At 35.8% G+C, this 21,966-nt stretch overlaps 1 protein-coding gene across 3 annotated transcripts in view; it reads right to left on the reverse strand.

The window, feature by feature from the left end:
* DMTF1 (cyclin D binding myb like transcription factor 1) overlaps positions 1 to 21,966 on the reverse strand; it is a 44,368-nt gene that overhangs the window by 1,304 nt on the left and 21,098 nt on the right. For all 3 annotated transcript variants that reach the window (XM_025378749.1, XM_025378747.1, XM_025378748.1), the window contains 11 exons: positions 20,320 to 20,396; positions 15,340 to 15,497; positions 13,641 to 13,673; positions 12,640 to 12,749; positions 10,361 to 10,589; positions 8,957 to 9,108; positions 6,608 to 6,817; positions 3,951 to 4,036; positions 1,649 to 1,804; positions 903 to 1,280; positions 203 to 347 (listed from right to left, as the gene is read on the reverse strand). In XM_025378749.1, the coding sequence (XP_025234534.1) occupies positions 203 to 347; positions 903 to 1,280; positions 1,649 to 1,804; positions 3,951 to 4,036; positions 6,608 to 6,817; positions 8,957 to 9,108; positions 10,361 to 10,589; positions 12,640 to 12,749; positions 13,641 to 13,673; positions 15,340 to 15,497; positions 20,320 to 20,396 (1,734 nt within the window). The remainder of the gene's footprint in view (positions 1 to 202; positions 348 to 902; positions 1,281 to 1,648; positions 1,805 to 3,950; positions 4,037 to 6,607; positions 6,818 to 8,956; positions 9,109 to 10,360; positions 10,590 to 12,639; positions 12,750 to 13,640; positions 13,674 to 15,339; positions 15,498 to 20,319; positions 20,397 to 21,966) is intronic.

Consider the following 21,966-nt stretch of genomic DNA (forward strand, 5'->3'; position numbering starts at 1 on the left):
CAGTTAGTTTTAAATGTATATATTTATTCTCTAGTCCACGTCAAGAATTTAAGGTATTCTACCACGGTGTAGAACTTAAGACTAGTAGCTTATTGGATCAAGAAAGACTGAAACAACTGAATTAAATGTCTGATTTTTCTACCTAAAATTTATCAGGCATTATTAAAATTTATCAGGCAATATCAGTATTATATTACAGTACCTGTTAGTGTTGTCAAAGGCAAGACAGATTCAGTATCTATAACATCAGATGTCTGGATAAAGCCATGTGGTGAAGGAACGATAAGTATTGTTTCATCATCAATTGTTTGATCAACTTGTTCTTCTATAGTGGGAGACTCTAAACCCTAAATAACATTAAAAGAAAAGAGAGATTGACTCATATTCCTTACTAGTTTTCCTTAAAATCCCATGTGTAGGTTAAACAGACTTAAACATGACCCATTTAAAAATTAGAATATAAAATAAAAAGTTAAGGTCTCACAGGGACAAAAGATGACCTCACGATCTAACATACCTTTAACAAAAGGAGCTTACAAGGACTGGGTCAGTTATAGGTCAGCTGAATATAATAGAAGAAACAATGCTGTTACAGTGTAGGATGATATTACTAACCACTCACAAGAAAATGCTTCTATGGGTTCTAACAAACATTTCTCAATGTATTGTAGGTAAAGAGGGAAAAGTTTTAGTGAGGAACTATAGTAAGATAGAACATGGTTTTCTTATTCTTCCTGACTGCCACAGATCTCTGCCTGCCTATTTCTGCCAGCAACAACACTATGAGGTCTGAGGTAGGGGTTTGAGCTTAATTTCATGAGTCTAAAGAAAAAAGTTTCCCAAACTGCAGGTTTGAGGCTCAAGGCAAGAACCCACTGAGTTGTTCTTTAAGTACAACTTACCTCGGTAACATAAGCACTGGCTAAATCAGAGGGTGATTCCTCTTGTTTAAGGTCGGTGTCAGAAATTTCTTCTTCTGTTCTGACCATAACACTATTCATCAGTTCTGTGCTATTTTGGTCACTGAATTTGGATACATGAGCATCATTAAATGATGGCTCCACAGTCATCTTAGGGTGATGAATTTCATCTGGGAAAGTGTCTGCTTCTAGGGCATCTGGAGGCTCAGGAAAATCAGATGACTGAATATCACTATCTACTGTCAGTTCTGCTTGGGATATGGAAGAAGTGATGTCCTCTGTGGCAACGGTCTGAATGATGACTCTTGGTGTGTGACACTGCACTGTAACATTATCACTTGTGTTCAACAAATGTTCTGGCTATAAAACATTAAAGAACCTGTTAAAGTTGTAAATCAAATGACATTTATGGGGGTACCTCACTGTCTCCCCCATCTCTTACCTCTGGAACTGTAAATACTTTTATCACTATTTTTCTACAGCCCTTGTCCTTTACTTGCTAGGGCCTTTGCTCTCCTAATGTCCCTATTCTAATGTATAGCCATCTTACATAAAGAGAAGGGATGAAACATACACTCCAGTGAAGGCAGAGTGATGGTGTATAACACTGTGCCTGGAATAGCAGCAGTGGGAAGAACTGTTTAGATAACTACCTTATATTTTGGTCCTTATCAACTAATCCTGGTCTATAGCAGGTGCTCAAAAATCAAGTAATTTATGTAACATACGGATAAAGCATGAACAATGATCTGTTCAGGAGAAGCAGGAGCAGCAGCTGTCAGGGTTACTGTGGGACTAGCAGTCAGAGTTAGGGGAAGGCCTTGGCTTGAGCTTGTTTGAAGTAGGTAGGTGCCTGGAGTGCCAGTGGGCTGTAGATGGAAAGACTAAAGGAAAAAGAAAAATAAGATAATTTAACAATGATTAAGTCTACTTTTATATACAAAAACAGGGACTGAGTTTAGTTTACTAGACACAAATGTACTTACCCATTGTGAAGCTGCGAACAAGTAATACAATGTAGGGCATAACTGTCTTAAGTCATTACCTAGCCTGAAAGTTTAAGAGGCTGCTCTTTGCTCCTGTGTACTTCTATGGTCTGGTCTCAGCTATTTGTTTCAGGGCACCAAGACAGTTGTATGAGCCACTGTTTCCAGTGCAGTAACCCTCTTTTTCCTTTCTTTGTAGCACGTAAAAACTGGCAGTCCCCCAGTTAAAAAAAAAAAAAAAAAAAAAAAGGCACAACAGCAGTGTTTACTTGAACACTTTTTCACCGTATACTTTTGGGAAATTTTTCTGTACCCTGTCCCTTTCTGTAAAATAGTAATTAGCAATGTTTTGCTGAAGGAAAAAGATGTTTATCTGAAAAAGCTAGTTAACTATTAAATAATACATTTTCTTTTGAAATTTTTAAAGGAAGTATAATGAAATTATTGACCAATAAACTTTTCACGACCATAAGCTTCTATATAAAAAATGTGATTTAGGTTTATCTTAATATTCTAAAAAAGTATTTGCACTTAAAATAGGTCTGGGGGTTAAAATCATGTAGCCTGTTTTTCAGTCTTGTGGACTGAGCTAAAACAACTCTCCTGGGTACTAAATCCCCAAATATAGTTTTCCTTATTGCTAAAGTGGAGATGGTAGCTACTTCTCATGGAAAGTGTTTGGGATTAGAAATGATTATGAAAGTGCCTGGAACTCTGTGAGGACTCAATTTCTTTTCTATATTAATCACATATGGTGAGGCATTATTTTAAATACTTTATATGTACATGCATATATATGTTTTATTTAATATATTTAACTACATTTAATTTTGACAATTTTTTGAAGCTGGAGTACTATTATCCTGTTAATAATAAGGGAAAGCCTAAATATGGTGACCCCATAAGTTAAAAACCTGAACACATACCTCAGATATGTAGGTGTGTATATATATTGTTTACCAGGGGAATGGGCTTAAAAAGGTGAAAGTTTTCTACCTATGTCAAATGGTTGTCTTACACATCCCCATTTCAGAGACCACTGGATTAGGAGAGTGACTTAGGTTATGTAAGCTGCCAGTAAAAGTTCCAAAGGTGGCCATCCTCTTGGGATTTGGCTGGGGAGAGGATGAATAAACTCTTGCACTAATAACCCTGTGTTCTTCACAGTAAATCTTGATTTAATAAAATTTTTCTTAAGGAAATATGAATTATAGGTTTGTTTTAGAAAGGGCATTCAGTCATGCTCCACTTTCAACCTACACTTTCAGCTGCAGGAAACCACTGATCTACTTTTCGATCTACAAATTTGCCTATTTTGGACATTTCAAATAAAGGGGAGCCAAGTACTATGTGGTATCTTGTGTTGTCTGGTTTCTTTCACTTAGCTTATTTTTCAGAGTTCATCTGTGTTGTACTGTGTTTCAGTATTTCGTTGCTGAGTAATATTTGCATGGCAATTGTACATTTTATTCATTTTTCTGTTGCTAGACATTTTGGTTGTTTAATGCCATGAACATTCATGTACAAGTTTTTACTGGACAGATATTTTCATTTCTCTTAGGTGGATCCTTTGATAACTCTGCTTAACCTCTTCAGAAGCTAAAAACCAGCTACCTTTCCAAAGCAGCTAAAGCTACCTTTCTAAAGCAGCTAAACCACTTAGCACTGGGACTTTGAAATTTTGTATCCCCAGTGGCTAGTACAGTGTTTACTGAATGAATGTTGTTAAATTTCTCATGATTAGTTTGTCCACAAACTTTCTCAAATAACCAATATGAACTTTTTGGTTATAAATTATAACTCAGTACAAGTCCACGGTATGTATATACTTATTAGCACTGTCATTTTCATATATATAACATTTTGGTTTATATACAGATGAGAGAAAAGCTGATTAAAATTATAAAAGTGGAAGTCCGATTTAGTCTACCATTCATTTGGCCTCTGACTTTTGTATTTCATTTGCTTATATGATTTATAAAAGTGATACCAATTGATCTTTCTCATGCATAAAAATGGCCAATATATATGAAGCGTTACTCACTGGAAGAATCTCAAATGTCTGTAGTGTTCCACTGTTTAGTGTTATTGTTTCTGAGTCAACGGTAGCAGCAGGAGAGTCTGTTGAAGCTGTGGTAATAAGGACAACAATAAATGTTTTGTAAATTTAAGTTTCTCTAGTGTACTCAATTATCATAAAGGCAATTTAATATTGAATAATTTGCCTGTAGACCTGAAGTCACATTTCTTATGAGAGATAATGAATTCAATTTGTCTGGGATGGCATATAGTACAGGGGTGGGCTAACTATGGTCCACAAACAAATCCAGCTGATTGCCAGTTTTTGTAAATACAGTTTACTGGAACATAGCCACGCCTATTGGTTTATATATTTCCTGTGGTTACTTTAGTACTACAACAGAGTTGAGTACCTGTGACAGACACCAGAAGGTCAATAAAGCCTAAAATATTTACTATATCTCTTCCTTTATAGAAAAGGTTTGCTAACCCTTGGTATACATGATTAAATGTTTCTAATGGTAGGAAGTAAGAGGAACACACTAAGACCAACCTGCAAAAAGACAGGAACTTGGTAAAAACTAATTTTCTTGTACATCTGGGTGAGCAGTATGGATGTCTGGACTGGTAGTCCAAAAATACTAGGCTTTAATCACTTCCTAGCAATATAAACCTGAGTAAATAACTTACTTTGTAAACTAATGTTCAGATATTTTTACCTGTCCTGCCTACCTCATACGGTTGTGAGGATCAAAAGTGCTTTTAAACACAAATAAATGTTAAGACAGCATTATTTCAGAAGACCACATTTGGGAGACTGAATAAAGATCAGACAGTATAATCTCTTTACATGTGTGTCAACTGAGGATCAGACTTGATCAACATCTGCTCAAGGTTAAATAGAACATACTAGCAATGTCATCTTTTTTGGTGCTTGCAGTCATACCTATAGGCAAATTATGTGAAATATGGCTTGGAATTGACTTTTAATGTGTTATGTTTATTAAATTCTGACTATAACACTTCTCAGCTATTTAAAAGGAATCTATTGCCCTTACCAACAGAAATGCACTTGATTCATATTATTCATCTTACTATTTGATGGATCCTTGAGATCATAGCTATAATAATTTGAAGGGGTTCCAGATAAGCTAAATCAATGTTAGCAAACTATTATCAGGGACAAATGTAGCCTAAGGGTAATATGGTTTTTACATTTTCAAAGGGTTGTTTAAAAGCAAAACAAAGACTATCCCTCAGAAACCTATGTAGCCTGCAAAGCCTAAAATATTTACTGTCTCTGGCGCATTACATAAAGAAATTTGCTGATCCCTGTTCCCTAACCTAAAAAACGAAAACGAGATTTTAGTTAGAATGCTATAAGTAATAGGTGGATTGTAGAACACTTGAGAAAATTCTAAACACTATTTTAAAATGCTGCTATCAATATTAAGGTATCATTTATAAAATGTTTGTCTTCCCAATGGGTACCGTCAACTCAATAGCCAAGAAAAACTAACACGCCCAATCAATTTATAACCAATAGCAACTCTCATATTTACTTGGACTAGTAATTTCAGTTGCTTTGCAATCCTCAGACTGAAACAAAAACAAAAAGAAATCCTTCATTCTTGATTACACTGATAACCAAATTCAGATTAGGACTTTAAGGTATGATTAGTTTAAATGTCTCTAAGGTAACTTTGACAGTCAATGCACATAGATACATGGTGTTAAACACCAATATGTGATTCTGTGATTCTCAACCAGGGAATCATAATGGTATATTTAGAAATATGCAGGGTGTTTCTGTTTCTCATGATGACTGGCATATACTACTAACATTCTGTGGGCAAGATCAAAGGACAATGAATATCCTGCAATGTGAAGGAGTCTGCAAAAACCTGTTGCTCAAAATGCCAATAAATCACCTGCTTGAGAATAACATAATGATTGGAATACTCTTGGGTATCTTTTCAAATGTAGATAGCATCATGTAGACCAAAAACAAAAAAGACGAGTGAAGAATATGGTTCTGAGAATTTCATCCTCATTCCTTTTTTTTTGTCACTATAATTCAAGACTGATGGGAAGGGATAAAGATCAATGTGACTTAGATCTAAAGAAAAAAAAAGTTCTCACTCTAACAACGGCTAGGTTTCCATAATCTCATTAAGCACAAAACTGTCAAAAAACAGTTGCCCATAGGAAACTGGCCCTTTACTCCCTGAAGAAAATCATTCTCAACCTTGCCAAAACTCACTTCTTTACCAAACGACCTCAAATCAATCCCCAATTGATATGTCTTCTGGTGAAATTACTACACATGACACACCAGTTGGCAAATTCTATTTTTTTGCTTGACTGACTGCTTTTTAGCTATTTTCTATCATTCATTCTAATTTCTATTTTTAATAATTTCTATTAAGTCATTAATTACAAAATCTAGAAATTAAGATGGTTTCAAATGGTTTATAATGGTTGGGCAACTGCTTATACATCCTTCCTGTCACACATTCAGTGTGCAAATATTAACTGAACTAAACAAAACATTTTTGGATGTCCTTCAGTTCACCTACTTGGGTAAATTTCTATTAACATTCTAGAAGACCAAAAGACATCAGAGCCATTAACTAAATCATATAGATCAAATAGCGGGAATCTTGAAGATCAAACACTTACAAACATGGGTGATCTGGACTGGAATCTGCAATGCTGCCATGGGGCTAGAAGAGATGGCTGTATTATCTTCCAAGCGGGCAACTCTTATCTGAACATGCTGTACACTGGAATTGGTATTACTGTTTGGAACTCCAGATCCTGATTTATTCTCCAAAAGCGTTGGGTTGTTTTTTTGGTTCTCATGTAACTGTTTAAGACCTTTTATTAAGACTGAAGGGAGATGGGTAGACAAAAAGAACATTGATTCTCCGACAGACCACCATCTAAGCAGCAAGGGAGGTGGGGGGAGGTAAGGAGGGAAAGTATTTGGAATAAATAATTGCACACTGGATGTGAGAGCTTATAAAAATAAGACATTTTAAAAAACAACATATCCTGAGATTTTTATAAACATTATCCATCGTAACAAATTTTAATTCTTAATACTGTTATTCTTGCCATCTAAGATGTATAATGTTAAAAAAATTAAAAAGGTAGACATTACAAAGAACATGAAAACGAACGTTTTCTATTCCTAGGGTGTCTTGATAGAATTATTATTTAGGAAGAATACTGGCAATGCTAAACAGCTTATTTTCATTTTTTAAACGAATAGTGTATATTTTTCCCCCCAGAGCTGAAGGGCCCTTGACTGTTGGTCTAGAGGTAGCAACTGATCTTTTCCAAACAGTAATATGGTATTCCTGCACAGGGAAGCCCATTCTAGACTTTGTTTTGCTCTATTCATAAAATACGCTTATTCTCTGTAACTGGATTTTTTTTTTTTTTAAGACAAGGTCTTGCTCTGTTGCTCAGGCTGGAGTGGCATGATCACAGCTCATTGCAGCCTCGAACCCCTGGGCTCAAGCCATCCTCCTGCCTCAGGCTCTTGCTCCCCAATAGCTGGACTACAAGCACATGCCCACCATGCCTGGCTAATTGGTTTTTATTTTTCTGTAGTAATGGGGTCTTGCTATGTTGCCCAGGTTGGTCTCAAACTTCCAGCCTCAAGTGATCCTCCTGCCTCAGCCTCCCACAGTACTGGGATTATAGGCATGAGCCACCATACCTGACCTATACCTGGGTATTTAATTTTAAAAAACCACATTTTCATCAAGCCAAAGTTCCTCAGCATTAAATTTTCCTTTGGAACAATGGAAGTTAAGAGTGTTACAATAAGGGGAATAAATTTAATAACCTAAATTAAACAGACCGCACAACTCAATTTAGTACCTAAATGCAAAACAGGCAACGAAAAGTATGCTATGCTTCACTTTAAGCAAACCCAATTTAAGATACCTAGATTTATATAATAAAATTAGAAAATTACAGAGCTGTTGTTCTACAAAATTATAACAATTTCTCTAACACGCCTAGTTAAGATATTTGAAATTACACAACTCACAAAAGTTGACTTAAACTTAGGTTTTCAGAAGTATATCTTTGTATAAAACAAAAATATAGTCATCAATCACTTAAGGATGGGGATACGTTCTGAGAAATGAGCCATTAGGTGATTCTGTCATGGAATCATCAGTGTACTTACACAAACCTAGATGGTACAGCCTAGTACACACCTAGGCTAAAGGACCTATATAGTCTATTGCTCCTAGGCTACAAACCCTTACAGCATGTTACTGTACCAAATACTGTAAGCAATTGTAACACAATGGTAAATCTTTGTGTATCTAAACATAGAAAAAAAGTAAAAATACAGTATTTTAATATTGTGAGACCAATACTATGTATGACATCTGTTGTTGACTGAAAGGTTATAAGTGGCCAGCTATGCTGGCTCATGCAGGTAATCCCAGCACATTGGGAAGCCAAGCTGGGAAGATCACTTGAGCCCAGGAGTTGGAGACCAACCCGGGTAACATGGGAAGACCGCATCTCTACAAAAAAAAAAATTAGCTGGGCATGGTGGCATGTGCCTATAATCATAGCTATTCAGGAGGCTGAGGTGGGAGGATCACTTGAGTCCACAGGTTTGAGGTTACAGTGAGCTATGATCACACCACTGCACATCAGCCTGGGTAAGAGCTAGACCCTGTCTCTAAAAACATAAAAATTAAATCGTTATGTGGCATGACTGTATATGCAGATTTTATTTCCTCCTGATAGTTTACAGAGAAGAACAAGAATGAGTATAAGTGTGTACATTTTCATTTTACGGGCTTTAGGAATTACAAACAGTAGTAATTCTTCTCTGGGGAAGAAAACAATTATTGAGAGAAACAGGGCAGAAGTGTAAGTAGAAATCTGCTATGATCTCTCTTTAGCTGGGGCAGAGAACTTCTAACCTCTCACTCCTAAGGAGTAAATATGGCAAGAAAAGGGGAGGAGCTTAAAAAGCAAGTAATACATTACCAGGGAACGAAACATCCTTATGGTTTGCAATTTGCCTTTTGATGGTCCACCATTTACTTCGTAGCCATTGTGGTGAACGGACACTACTCCATCCCTCAGCTAACAGATCCCAGTTAATGTCATTTTCATCAGCTACATCAAGTTCTGCTATCCTACAGTTACAAAATAAGCATCTGTTAGACATTACATTAATTTCTCTATAAGAACCCCTCCTCTGACTATAGGTGATTACGCTGGCAAATAAAGGGAATGGCAGGTTATGGCAATGAGATGCTATTATTAAGTTGCACGGGAAAGGACTCCAGGAGTGCAGATCTGCTTTCAGAGCTAACAGCTAAGAAATACCAACAGCAACAGCCTTTAGTTAAAGGTACAACCAATGGGCTAAACCATAAATGGTTAGAACCAGGTGAGGCACTGTGAAGGAAAAGGGGTATGGTAAAGGTTAGAATAAGAACAGATTTAGTTGTATAGTGTTCTGCAATGTTTCATAGTGTGGCATTTACTAAGCCATTTATTTCCTGGATCTTAGTGTTTCCACTGTTAAGCAAAAATATTTAGAAATGAGCTATTTATAAAGATGACTAGTTGAAGGAAAAACAATCCAGTCTAAAAAATAAACAAAACCCCCCACAAAATCCAAAACAAAATAACACAAAACAGTAGCTGCAATCAAAAACCAACACACTAGTACAACAAAATTTGAGGTTTAAAAAAATCTGTTCATTTTCTAGCTTTGTTGTGATTTGATTTTCAGTAGGGAGTAGCCATGGTGACAGTCTCTATTACTTCAGAGTCTTAAACTATTTCTTGCTATTTCTTGCTAGTATTTTTGCCCATTTTATTTTAGTTAATGAGTCTTAATGGTTAAACCAACTACTTTTAAAAAAAAGCTGGGATTATGATATCTTAAAGATTTTTCGAATTTGTATGAAACGGATGTGTTTGATTTGGTCTACTTTGAAGGTGTGGAGGTAACTACAGACTGGGCCCCCTTCTTGGAAATCTTAGCACAGTAGCCAAGAATTGAAGGGCATGGAGACTGAACAGCCATCTTATCCTAAACGTGTTCCCCTTATAGGACTGAGGCACATTGGTGGGACAGTGGAAAAGCTGCACTGCCTCTGCCTGTGCCATACCTGTTCTGTGGATATAGAGAGGACTTCAGTCTCCACGCCTTCAATCTGGTACTTTGCACGAGCACTAAATCCACTAAAAGAAAAGGAACACAAAACAAAACAAAAAAAGAGCTCAATATGGAATACGTAAGATGTTAAACAGTAGTGCTCTATGGAAAGGATACTTTTCAGACACTAGGCATCTAGGGAAACCAAAAGAGGAAAGTCTATCAAGACATCCACAGCAATTAAGTGGTTTTTTCATTACAAGATTCAGGACACAAACCTGAGGATGAGATTGATTTCATCTTCCTTGGTCCATTCAGTACCTCCACTCTGTTTCCAATTCAGGTAGTTGAGCCATTTAGAACGACATTGCTTTTCTGAGCGGGTACCCACTCGTTCAGCCACAGCTGCCCAAGATACACCCTGTGTGACTATGTCACCTGGCTCAGTGCTTGTCAACTCATGAACCACTTCTGCGAGTCTCTTTTCTTCTTCTTCTGTCCACTTCCCTGAAAGAAGGAAATCATCCAGACTACCACTGCTAACTTCTTTTACAAATCTGATTCAGCCCTGTATTTACAAGGACCGATGGGAAGTATGCAGTAGTACTAAGAGTTTGTTTCTGAATGACCCTCTGGTGGAAAACCATATATACCCGCTAAGACAGTTTCATTTTACTAGCTCAGAGGAGGGTCTCAGTAGAAAAGAAACTGAAGAATCCTATGGAAAGCACTCACCAATTATGAAAAGAAAAACCACCCAAAACATAACTACAAAGAAGAATGTATTCTCAAGTTACACTAAGTCCTTTATAAACCGTGAAGTGGGAAGACCTTCATCAATGGCTGACAGACAAGAAATGGCATGCTTTTTTTCTTACTCTCACCTAAGATTCTCTGCTCTGCAAAAGTAGGGTAAGTTCAAGAGGCCATTACTTACAGGAATGAATGATGAGACACTAGGGAAATAACACCAATGGGCTCAACCTATTTTAGTAAAAACTAGGTTTCTACCATCTTGTTTCCCCACTATCCCAACTCCAAGCTACTGTGATGAAATATTAGTAAAGTCTGATACAAGTATTTATATTTATTTTTATTCCTGTGTTTTCTCAACCCATAAAGCCACTAATAGATAATCCCAAATGTTCCTCTCAGTCTTTTTCTTATGGAGCTAGAGCAGAAACACAGGGAACAAAGAGAACCATTTTTTTTCATCTTCTTTACCTCTGTTTCTGTTTTGTTATTACTAGCTAAAAACCTCTAGAAAATTTCAAAAAGACTGTGCTTGCTTTGGCATTCCATTCATCCAGCAAATGTTTATTGAATTTTCATTATATGCTAAGCACAGTTATGAATACTCTGGATGGATTCAAGATGAAGTCCTACTCTTCTATTCTAGCATGGTGTTAAAGGATGGGACCACTTTGAGACTGTGCTGTTTCATGGCGTGGCCTCAACAGCAGCTGTATGTCACAACATGAGAAGGAAACAGGCAGATCTATCAATCCCTCAGGCTGGGAATCAGGAAATGCCACTGTGTCCTTCCAAATTATGTTACCAAAAGTGGTTCTGTACTCACAGCATCTTACATGAACCTCTGAGATCCTATTCTAAATCTAAAGCTTACAGCCCTGCTTCTTTCATTAAACTAGCCATGTCACAGAATGACAAAGCTGGTAGGACGTATGTTCTCACTGCTCTGCAGGTAACAGTTCTGATTTCATTTTAGTAGAGCAAGGGGTTAAGGACAAAATGTATATGCCCTAGAAGCTAAAGCTAAACTTCAGAACTTTTTTTTTTTTTTTAATTGAAACAGTGGGCACGGATTACGGATGCTTCAGAGAACATTATGGCTGAAAGGGCACTATGAGACCATCTACTCTAATCTCTTTATTTTACAGAGGGAAGTGAGGCTCAGAAAGGTTAAATGACAGTTAATGGCGGAGCCTAAATACGTTGTTGGTCGCAAAGATTAGGTTTAACAATATGACTAGGACATTTGTATGCATTAAGAGGCATTTGTGGTCTTGCCAGGGGACTGAAACACCAATCATAAATTTTTTCTATGGAAAAATATAGTTTGAGTTTAAAATAAGCAAAATACGTACAAATCTTTGGAACACAGCTTCTTCCTAATTTGGGACTTACCTGTGACTAAAGTTTTTCATAAACACTCACTGATTAGCTGTTGCTAATGTAAATTCAACAGTTAGGTGGGCCTAAATTAAAATTACTTGCTGCATATATGTCTTCAAAATACTTTCTCAACTGGGGAAGTATTGAAATTGCTACAAAACTGAAACATGTCAGATCCGAATCATCTTGACACTAAGGTGATGTTGTGTCCCTGAAGACAATGTTACCTTTTACAAAAACAAAGTAAAAGATTAGTTTGATGTATCTAATAAGCTCAAGTAAAAGAAGACTAGAAAATAAAGTCTGAACTAAGGTGAATGATCTAAATCGCTCCCCCAGAACAAAGAAAAGACAGTATCCTAAGGGGCAGGAGGAGGCTTAAGTGGTGATAAGAAAACGCTACCAGGAGCAGTCACAGTACCTGTGTTGCAAGTATCCTTCATCAGTCGGCACCGATCTTTGACAGAAGATGCACTTCTTCCTAGCGCCGCCCCTATTGTTGCCCAGTCATTGCCATGCTTTATCCGGAGCCTAAAACAAGAGTCTGCCAATCAGCATTTGGTTCAATTGTTTTCTCCCTTTTAATTTCATCATTTATTCTTCATTCTTCTTCTTCCCATTTGACTGGTTTGGAAGTTGTGGGCAGCAATACTTTGAGAGCCAAAGTTTGAAAGTGTGGCCTTTTTTTGGGGTCCACAGTTGTCTGTGGGTGAAAAAAAAACAGGCAGCAATTGCCTTTTTCCTGGGTCAGAGAAGAAATAAGTAACTTGGATATGTGTTCAAAAAAGACCAATTTCCCCTCAGGTTACTGACACAATCTCCCAGGCAAGCCCCAGACTTTCCCTTTTGAGCATATACCCAACAAACTCTTCTTTAGACATCTAAAAAAGTTTCACAGGCTTTTAACAGATTATAAACAGAATCTACCTTCAAATTTTTTCATGATCCATACAATTCATTAAACCATACGTTAAGGCCTAACTCAATAAAGCAAAATTCTATTTCCTGAGATTCAATAGTCTTTGCAAAGTTGAGTCAGCCCAGATATTCACTGAAACATTTGCCAAGTCACCATTCTAAACTGAGCCATGTAGCACAACCCTGGTTTTGATCCTGGTATATAAATTCCCCAAATTTAGTCTTTAGGCCACCAAAAATGGCCCCTTAATCTTTTCTGGAACCCCTATTAGTGGTCTGAGGAAGCATCTGGTGAATGGCAACAGGAGACCAGATTTATACATTATGAGAATAGTTATTTTGTGCAAGTATGGATTTGATGTGATCTTTTTAAGGCCAATCATGCTTAACAGGAGAATTCAATTATACCAGTCTGCCAAAAACCTCTTGAAATTTTCAAAGTAAAACTTTTAAGGACGTAAGACATTTAAAAAAAAATAGAATGAAAAAAACTTTAAAACTTACTCCTTGAGCTTCTCAATTTCTTCAGGTGTATATCTAGAAATTCAGAGAAATTTTTAAAAAATCAATTAAAACAATGAATGCTAAAAACCTTAATAAAAATCAGAATTTCATTTAGGGAGCTGAATGTTAAGTCACTTAGCATATGATAATACTTTCAAAGTAACCCATTTTAAAGTGGATTAATAAAAGTTGAGAATAGGCAGGGTGTGGTGGCTCAGGCCTACAATCCCATCACTTTGGGAGGCCAAGGCAGGCGGATCACCTGAGGCAAGGAGTTCGGGACCAGCCTGGCCAACATGGCAAAACCCCATCTCTACCAAAAATAGAAAAGTGAGCTGGGCATGGTGGCGGGCGCCTGTAATCCCAGCTACTAGGGTGGCTGAGACAGGAGAATAGCTTGAACTCACGAGGCAGATGTTGCAGTGAGCCAAGATCATCATGCCACTGTACTCCAGCCTGGGCGACAGAGACTCTGTCTCCAAAAAAAAAAAAAAAAAAGTTGAAAATAAATGCTTCTATTTATATTTTTTTAAAACAGTAAATATTTTTAGTTATAATAAAGGTAAGGATTGTATAATTTTCTCCAGAAAAAAAAATCAACATTTAAAACAAACATTCGCTCCTATGCTGTCTAACACTTCCTTTATTTCAAACTTAGATTTTGGCACTCTCAAATCATAACTATTCCAAAAAAACTTATGGGTGACATTGTAAACTAGAGCTAAAAAGAAAATCTAAAAACAAAAAAAGTCTACAGAAAATTCTCTCAAAGCACTGAAAAAATTAAAATTATCTTTATTTCCTTTACCCAGGTATGGACATCTGACATACTCTTGCTCTTTATTTCAGTAGGCAAGTACTCAATACAGCCAATGTAATGTTCTTTTAAAAAATGTCCATTTAATAACTATGAAAGTCTGCTCACTTTGTAACCATTTGTAATGCATGGAAAGTTTATGAATAGTTAACAAGTCATTTATGCTTCATTTACAATTTTTTCTCTTTTTCCACTGTCACAAAAACATAATTTAATCCTCTTCAGCTTTCAAATGTATTTTCATTAGCAGGCTGCTGAAGAGCTAGAGAAAGAGCTCCACCATTAGCTCAGCAGTACCTAATAAGCCATACTACTGCCACCTAAAATTTCCAAAGAGAAATTAAAAATATGTCAGTAACAATATACAATCACTGCATTTGAAGAATATTAATGATGCCTTCCCATAAATGCTACCTAAAACAGAAATCCATGCATTGTTTTCAGAAATGTAGTTCTTTTCCATTCTGCATTTAAAAAAAAAAAAAAAAAAACAGGCCACTGACCTAGGAATGCTATATTCTAAAAACAAATAGGAAAAATGTTACCAATAAATTTCAAGTTATTTTCACACTTCTTAAATCTTTAATCAGTACTGTACTTTTTATGTTACTTTACTACAAAGCAGACTTTGACATATTAAGTAAGCCAAGTCTTAAATCTAACCTATATAAAGTGAATTGGATCCTAATTTCTAAAAGAGGCTTTAATAATAAGATTTCACCATATTCACAACATGGACCTGGAAGATAAAAATATTAACAATAATTCATAGCTGTCTTCAATTAATACCTTGACCATAATTCTATTTTTTAAAAAAATGGACAGTTCCTCAAATATTACCCCTAATTACATGAAAACATGCAGCATTACAAGTTTTCATACTTTCCCACATGGTTTCTGTCATCATACATGCGAAGCACTCTTCTATAAACTGCAAACAAAGGCCGGTTCAGACCCCATGCTATAGTCCTGTAGAAATCTTTTCTTTCGTCTTTTGACATCTCAAAGATGATTTCTGTAGCATCTTTTATTCCGCGTGCCTAAATGGGTTACATTTCTTTGATTTAGGGATTTCTGATAAAATGCATATGGATATACTATGCTTTTAAAATATCACTAATTCATTAATAAATCAAATATAAACTTTTAAGGTGTTGCAAGACATAAAAAAGTAACACTTAAATGTTCCAAGAATAAACTATCAAATTCAATAAATTCAATTTCCGTCAACTCTTTTACAATTACAAAAGGTTAAAAATAGATCTAGAGAAAGTAGAAGGAAGCAAATCACAAGAGCAAAATCAATGGAATCCAGAATCAAAAGGATAAACTAATCTAGAAATTGGTTCTTTGAAAACATCCATTAAGATTAATAAAATTTGAAATGATTAAAGTTCTGCCAAAAAAAAAAAAAAAAAAGACACAAACAATATTAGCAATGGGAAAATGGGGCCTAAGTAGAGATGCTGCAGAGATTAGACCATTAACAAAGTAACATTATGAACAATTTTATGGTCATAAATTTAAATTTTGGTAAAATGAATAAATTCCTAGAAGACATCAAACATCAACTTACCAAAACTGACTCTGGAAGAGACAGAAAATCAAATAGGCACAGACCATCAAGAAAATCTAATCAGTTATTAAATAATCTTCCCACAATAAAAACAGTAGGCCCACATGACATAGATGACATTATAGGTAAATCCTACCAAAGAGACACATAATCCCTGTCCTTAAACTATTCAAAAGTTAAAAAAAAAAAAAGTGGGTACATTTCTTTGCTTATTTTGTCAGGCTAGCATAATCTTAATAGTGAAACCAGAGGAGGACAGTTTCAGAAAGAATTTTCAGGTCAAACTCATTCACTAACATAGATCTCCTAATAATATTTTAGCACACTGAACCCAGCAATGTATAAAAACATTAGTATGTCCAGGTAGAAAAGTGAATTTATCCCAGGAATACAAGTTTGTGTTAATTTCAGGAAAATTATTAATGTAATTAATCACATCAGCAGATTTATGGAAAAAATGTAAAATCTCAACAGATGTGGGAAAAGCATTCATAAAATTCAGTATTCATATATGTATATCTTACCAAATTAGGATTCACTGATAATCAGATTTTTTTAAAAACCAAAATTATAAAGATTAGAAAAAAGGAATCACTTGTAATATATAGGTAGAAACACAAAAAAATCTATGAAAAAAATTATGTGATTTAAAAAAGAACTAATTTTAGCAAGGTTGCTAGATACAAAATCAAAATGCAGTTATTTGCGTTTCTACTCAAAGTTTACATAACATTTTTAAAAGTTCCCACACGGCATCAAAATTAAGAGTATCAGAACTTAGGCAAGTTATCAATGTCCTTTATGGAGGAAAATACAAAACCTGACATTGAGGAGGAACTAAGAGTTATACCATGTTTTTCAACAGGAAGATGACATACTGTGAAGATATTACTTCCCCCCAAATCAAAGTACAAATTCAATGCCATCCAATAAAAACTCCATTTGAATGTTTCACTCTCTGTAAGCTGATTTTAAATTTATAACAAAAGAGCAAAGGGCCAAGAATAGCTAAGACATTTATGAAGAGACTTGCCCCATTGGATATTGGGACTTCTGAAGACGGCACTGTACTGGTGCAGGTATCAACAAATAGAACATGAAAACAAATTAGAAAACCTAGAAACAAATTTGTGGCAGCTTGATTTAGAACAGAATGGACACTGTAAGTTAGGAATTAGACATCTATACAGAAAGAGATACAACTGAAATTATATCTCACACCTACAGCCATGAAATGCAGAATTATAAAACTTTTACAAGATAATGTGAGAATGTCTTCATGCCCTTGAGGCAGGGAAGGATTTCTTAAGCAAGCATGCATGCAAAACAAACAAAAAAGATGATACACTTGATACTGCAGTTAAAAATTTTTTATCAAATGACACCTAAAGAGAAGGAAAAGACAGGCCACTAAATTGGGACAATTTTGTATCTGTAATACAAATGACCAATAAACCATTAGTACCCAGCATACATTAAGAAAGTCTAAGTTAAACAAAACAGTTAACGCCACAGAAAAACTGGTGAAAGACACAGGAATTTCAAAGAAGAAACACAAATAGCCAATAAGCATATCAAAATGTTATCAGAGAAACAAATTAAAATCATAATTAACACCCATTAGATTTGTACAAATGAATAGCAAAAAACTAAAAGAACCCAAATGACCATTAACTGTGAAATGGGTAACTTGCACATTTGCACGATGAAATACACCTAAATAAAAGGGTAAGGATATTAAAATAATAATGAGTTACAGAATATCCACAGAATTAATCTATTTATATATATTTCAAAAACAGGTGAAATCACAGTATATGCATTTTATATACTTTTGAATGTATGAAACTTCACAGCAAAAAATTTCTACATTTCAGAATGTTTTCTAAAATTCTTTCACTTATGCAGTTCCAATTTTGCCAGTGATTCAACCTAAATATTTACTGATCTACTACATGCAAGCACACTGTGTTGCAGGATGACCATACAGTGAGATAAAAGATTCTTCTGCCTCCACACTCTTTGCCCTTTTTCTTGCTTGTGGAAGTTACTTTCATTTATCCTTTTAACCCAAATATGAAACATATGACATCCAACTAATTGGAACTCTCTGAAGTTTAAAACTGGCTCTACAGAAGTCTTAGAAGAGCACCACATAATAAAAGCTATGGTCAAAAACCCAAATTGAACAAATTATCTTTTTTCAAGATAATCTTTTGAACATTTCCTATTTCTGCCAATCTGATCATCATTCTCCCAATCACCTAAAATAAAAACTCTTAAGTTGCTCTAACTCCTTTTCCTTCTTTCCCAACATTCAGTTCAGGCATCCTTGCAGATATTTGGTTATCTGCCCTTTCTCTATCAATTCTATTTCTACCACTGTAGTTTAAGTCCTTTGCCACTATCAGTTGGGCTACTGAAACAGTCCTCTAAAAGGTCTCAAATCCTACTCACACTCCTGCCCATTAATCACTAACTTGGAAGGGTCCTCGGAGATGATCTACTTTAATCCCCTAGACAAGGAACTAGCTTAATTCTCAAAGTTCAGTGTTCCTTAGCACTGATTACTGCTTTATCTAAACTAGTAGCATTTTCCAGGATTAACTGAAGCATATGTGACTAGTGGACAACTTAAATACACTTCTGGATTCATTTTCAATGGCCAATGTATTTGTTTCTCTTAAAACAACAAACATGGTGGAAGGATCCCATTTATTAGTGAAGAATTAGAACTTTTAAAATTCTGTATTTCAAAAAGCTTAGCTTGGGAAAGTTGCAGTTAAAATTAAAATTTAAAATGTGGACCTTCTATCTAGGCAGCACTGTATTTCTACATTAGTGTTGAGTGGAAAATTTAAAGTAAGCAGTCAATATATCAAACGATACGAGAATGGTTAAACACTGTATACCATCCTTCCCCAAATGATGCTGATGGTCTACATTTCAGACATAACACTATTTGAATCTAACTCCATTACAGAAATGGTCAGCAAGTCTCTGGAAAGATTTCCTTGAGAATACAGATCTACCCCACGAATTCCTTACTCAACTAAACTACTAGCTTTTCTTAAACCCTTTAATGCTTCTCATCTGCTACAGGATAAAGTTCAAATTCTTTGGCATGGACTTCAGAGCCCAGTTTTCCAGAGGCTATTTATCTCAGTTCAAGGTAAAGGGGTTAATTTAATGTGCGTTGGTTTTGATCTTTGATTTCTTGCTGCTTCAGCTTGTATTCATGTAGTTCCCTCCAATTCTACTCTAGCCCAAGTACCATTCTTTAAGACAGCTCAAATCCTTTTTCTTCCAAAATTTTCCATAACTGCTCTAAAAACTCTTCTTTCTGTAAACTTGTACAGAATTCACATGTATCATTCACATGATACAAGGCTTTGTATCACTCTTCACCTGTTTCCAGCCTGCCCAAATGGATCACTGACTTCAAAAGCAAACACTGTTAAAGCAATCCATGCCTTAACACAATCCAAAGCCTTAAAAATATTGTGTTCAAAAGACATTTAATGAAGAGTACTAAGCTAACAAGAAATAAACCTGAATAAGAAAATAAACTAAATTTTTGATTTTTTTTAAAAGGGAAAGACTACTATGACATCAAAAATTCATTCAAAGACGCATACCTTAGCTGGGCGTGGTGGCTCATGCCTGTAATCCCAACACTTTGGGAGGCCGAGATGGGCGGATCACCTGAGGTCAGCAGTTTGCGACCAGCCTGGCCAACATGCTGAAACCCTGTCTCTACTAAAAATACAAAAATTAGCCGTGCGTGGTGGTGCATGCCTGTAATCCCAGCTACTCAAGAGGCTGAGGCAGGAGAATAGCTGGAGCCCAAGAGACGGAGGTTGCAGTGAGCTGAGATTGTGCCACTGTACTCCAGCCTGGGCAACAGAGCAAGACTCTGTCTTGAAAAAACAAAAACAAAAACAAAACAAAGAAAGATGCATACCTTAAGCTTTTAAACAATATAAATTAAACTATATAACCTTCTTGAAAAGATAAGACTTTAAAATGTTGAGAGGCTACTAACATTTTATCTAAACTTTAGGGTGGCAACTAAAGTAGTAAAGCGATTTTAAACTGAGAATTCAAAATATTATTATACTATAATAATGTATTTTAGAATTACTCAGCTACAACATGTTAGCCATTACAAAAATCCATTAGAAAAATAAGTAAAAAGTTAATAAGTACATACAACATACTGTGTCGGTATTTCTGCAACTGGCAATAAACAAATTAGTGAAACATAAAAATATGCCATAAGATACCTTTAGATAGCGTTCAATATTGTTCATCAAAATATCAATTTCTTCCTTGGACCACATCCCCTGCTTCCACTTATGCCCTTTAAAAGAAAACAAGTAATGTTAAAAAAAAAAAAAAAAAGTTACTCTTTGAAAGAAATAAAACACCAAAGATTCCTTTGTGATTATATTTGGGGATAAAATTTAGCTAATTTCATTTCTCATTCCTCTGAAATCTGAAAGGTCTCTAGGTTAAACTTGCTTTTGTAACTTCCGGATTTTAAGCTATAGTACATTTATTTGACCCTACTAAAAAAAGACAATGATAATTAAAAGATTTTTAAAAAATTACCTCTCTTGGCCTTTCAACAATATAGAACTGCTAAAAAGAAACATAAAAGTAAAAAAAGCCAAATCATGCTCAAAACTTTTTGAAAAATTTCTCCGGTGAAAATTGTATGGGCAAAAAGAACATATACAAATGTTGGGAGCAAGCACCCCAAAATCTGGCCATAAACTGGCCCCAACACTGGCCATAAACAAAATCTCTGCAGCACTGTAACATGTTCATAATGGCCCTAACACAAAAGCTAGAAGGTTGTGGGTTTACACACACAACTGCTGCAGTTAACTAGCCCAATCTATTCCTTTAATTTGGCCCATCCCTTCATTTCCCATAAGGGATACTTTTAGTTAACTTAATATCTATAGAAACAACGTTGATGAGTGGTTTGCTGTTAATAAATATGTGGGTAAATCTCTGTTCAGGGCTCTCAGCTCTGAAGGCTGTCAGACCCCTGATTTCCCACTTTATACCTCTTATATTTCTGTATGTGTGTCTTTAATTCCTCTAGGGCTGCTGGGTTAGGGTCTCCAGGACTCTAGGGCAAGGTAAATATTGAATAACAAGTGAATAATGTATTCTTTTTTTTTTGAGACGGAGTCTTGCTCTGTCCCCCTGGCTGGAGTGCAGTGGCGCGATCTCGGATCACTGCAAGCTCCACCTCCCGGGTTCCTGCCATTCTCCTGCCTCATCCTCCCAAGTAGCTGGGACTACAGGCACCTGCCACCGCGCCCGCCTAATTTTTTGTATTTTTAGTAGAGACGGGGTTTCACCATGGTCTCGATCTCCTGACCTTGTGATCCGCCCACCTCGGCCTCCCAAAGTGCTGGGATTACAGGCGTGAGCCACCGCGCCCGGCCAAATAATGTATTCTTAAAGAGTATTTACTATACAGTGGTTGAAAATGATTTACATTTTTCTGCTTCCTTTCTGTACTTCACAGTGGCACACACACAACGCTCACTTTTTTTGTAGCACCTTCCCCAGCTATGCTTGAGCATAGCCAACACTATAAACACTACGTTTAAGGCTTAAGGTAGCCTCTAGGTCGCTTATCACACCATAGTAGGCCCTTGAAAAGGCTTGAGTTCCTACTCTCATAAGCAATAACTATCTTGTCTTAAATGCCACCACTATGCATTTGTTCAAAAATTAACAAGACAAAATTTACTTCAAATCAGAAGGAGAAAAATAATTATTAATTACTGAACAACAAATGGTGGTTTCACAACCTTAATTCAAAGTCATTTGGGGCCAAATTTAATTCAGTTAGAAAAGCTCAATTACTCTAACTGCTCAATCCTAATGATGAAGGTCCAACTCAGAAT

Source organism: Theropithecus gelada, chromosome 3 (assembly GCF_003255815.1).
Source record: "Theropithecus gelada isolate Dixy chromosome 3, Tgel_1.0, whole genome shotgun sequence".
Taxonomy (NCBI): Eukaryota; Metazoa; Chordata; class Mammalia; order Primates; family Cercopithecidae; genus Theropithecus; species Theropithecus gelada.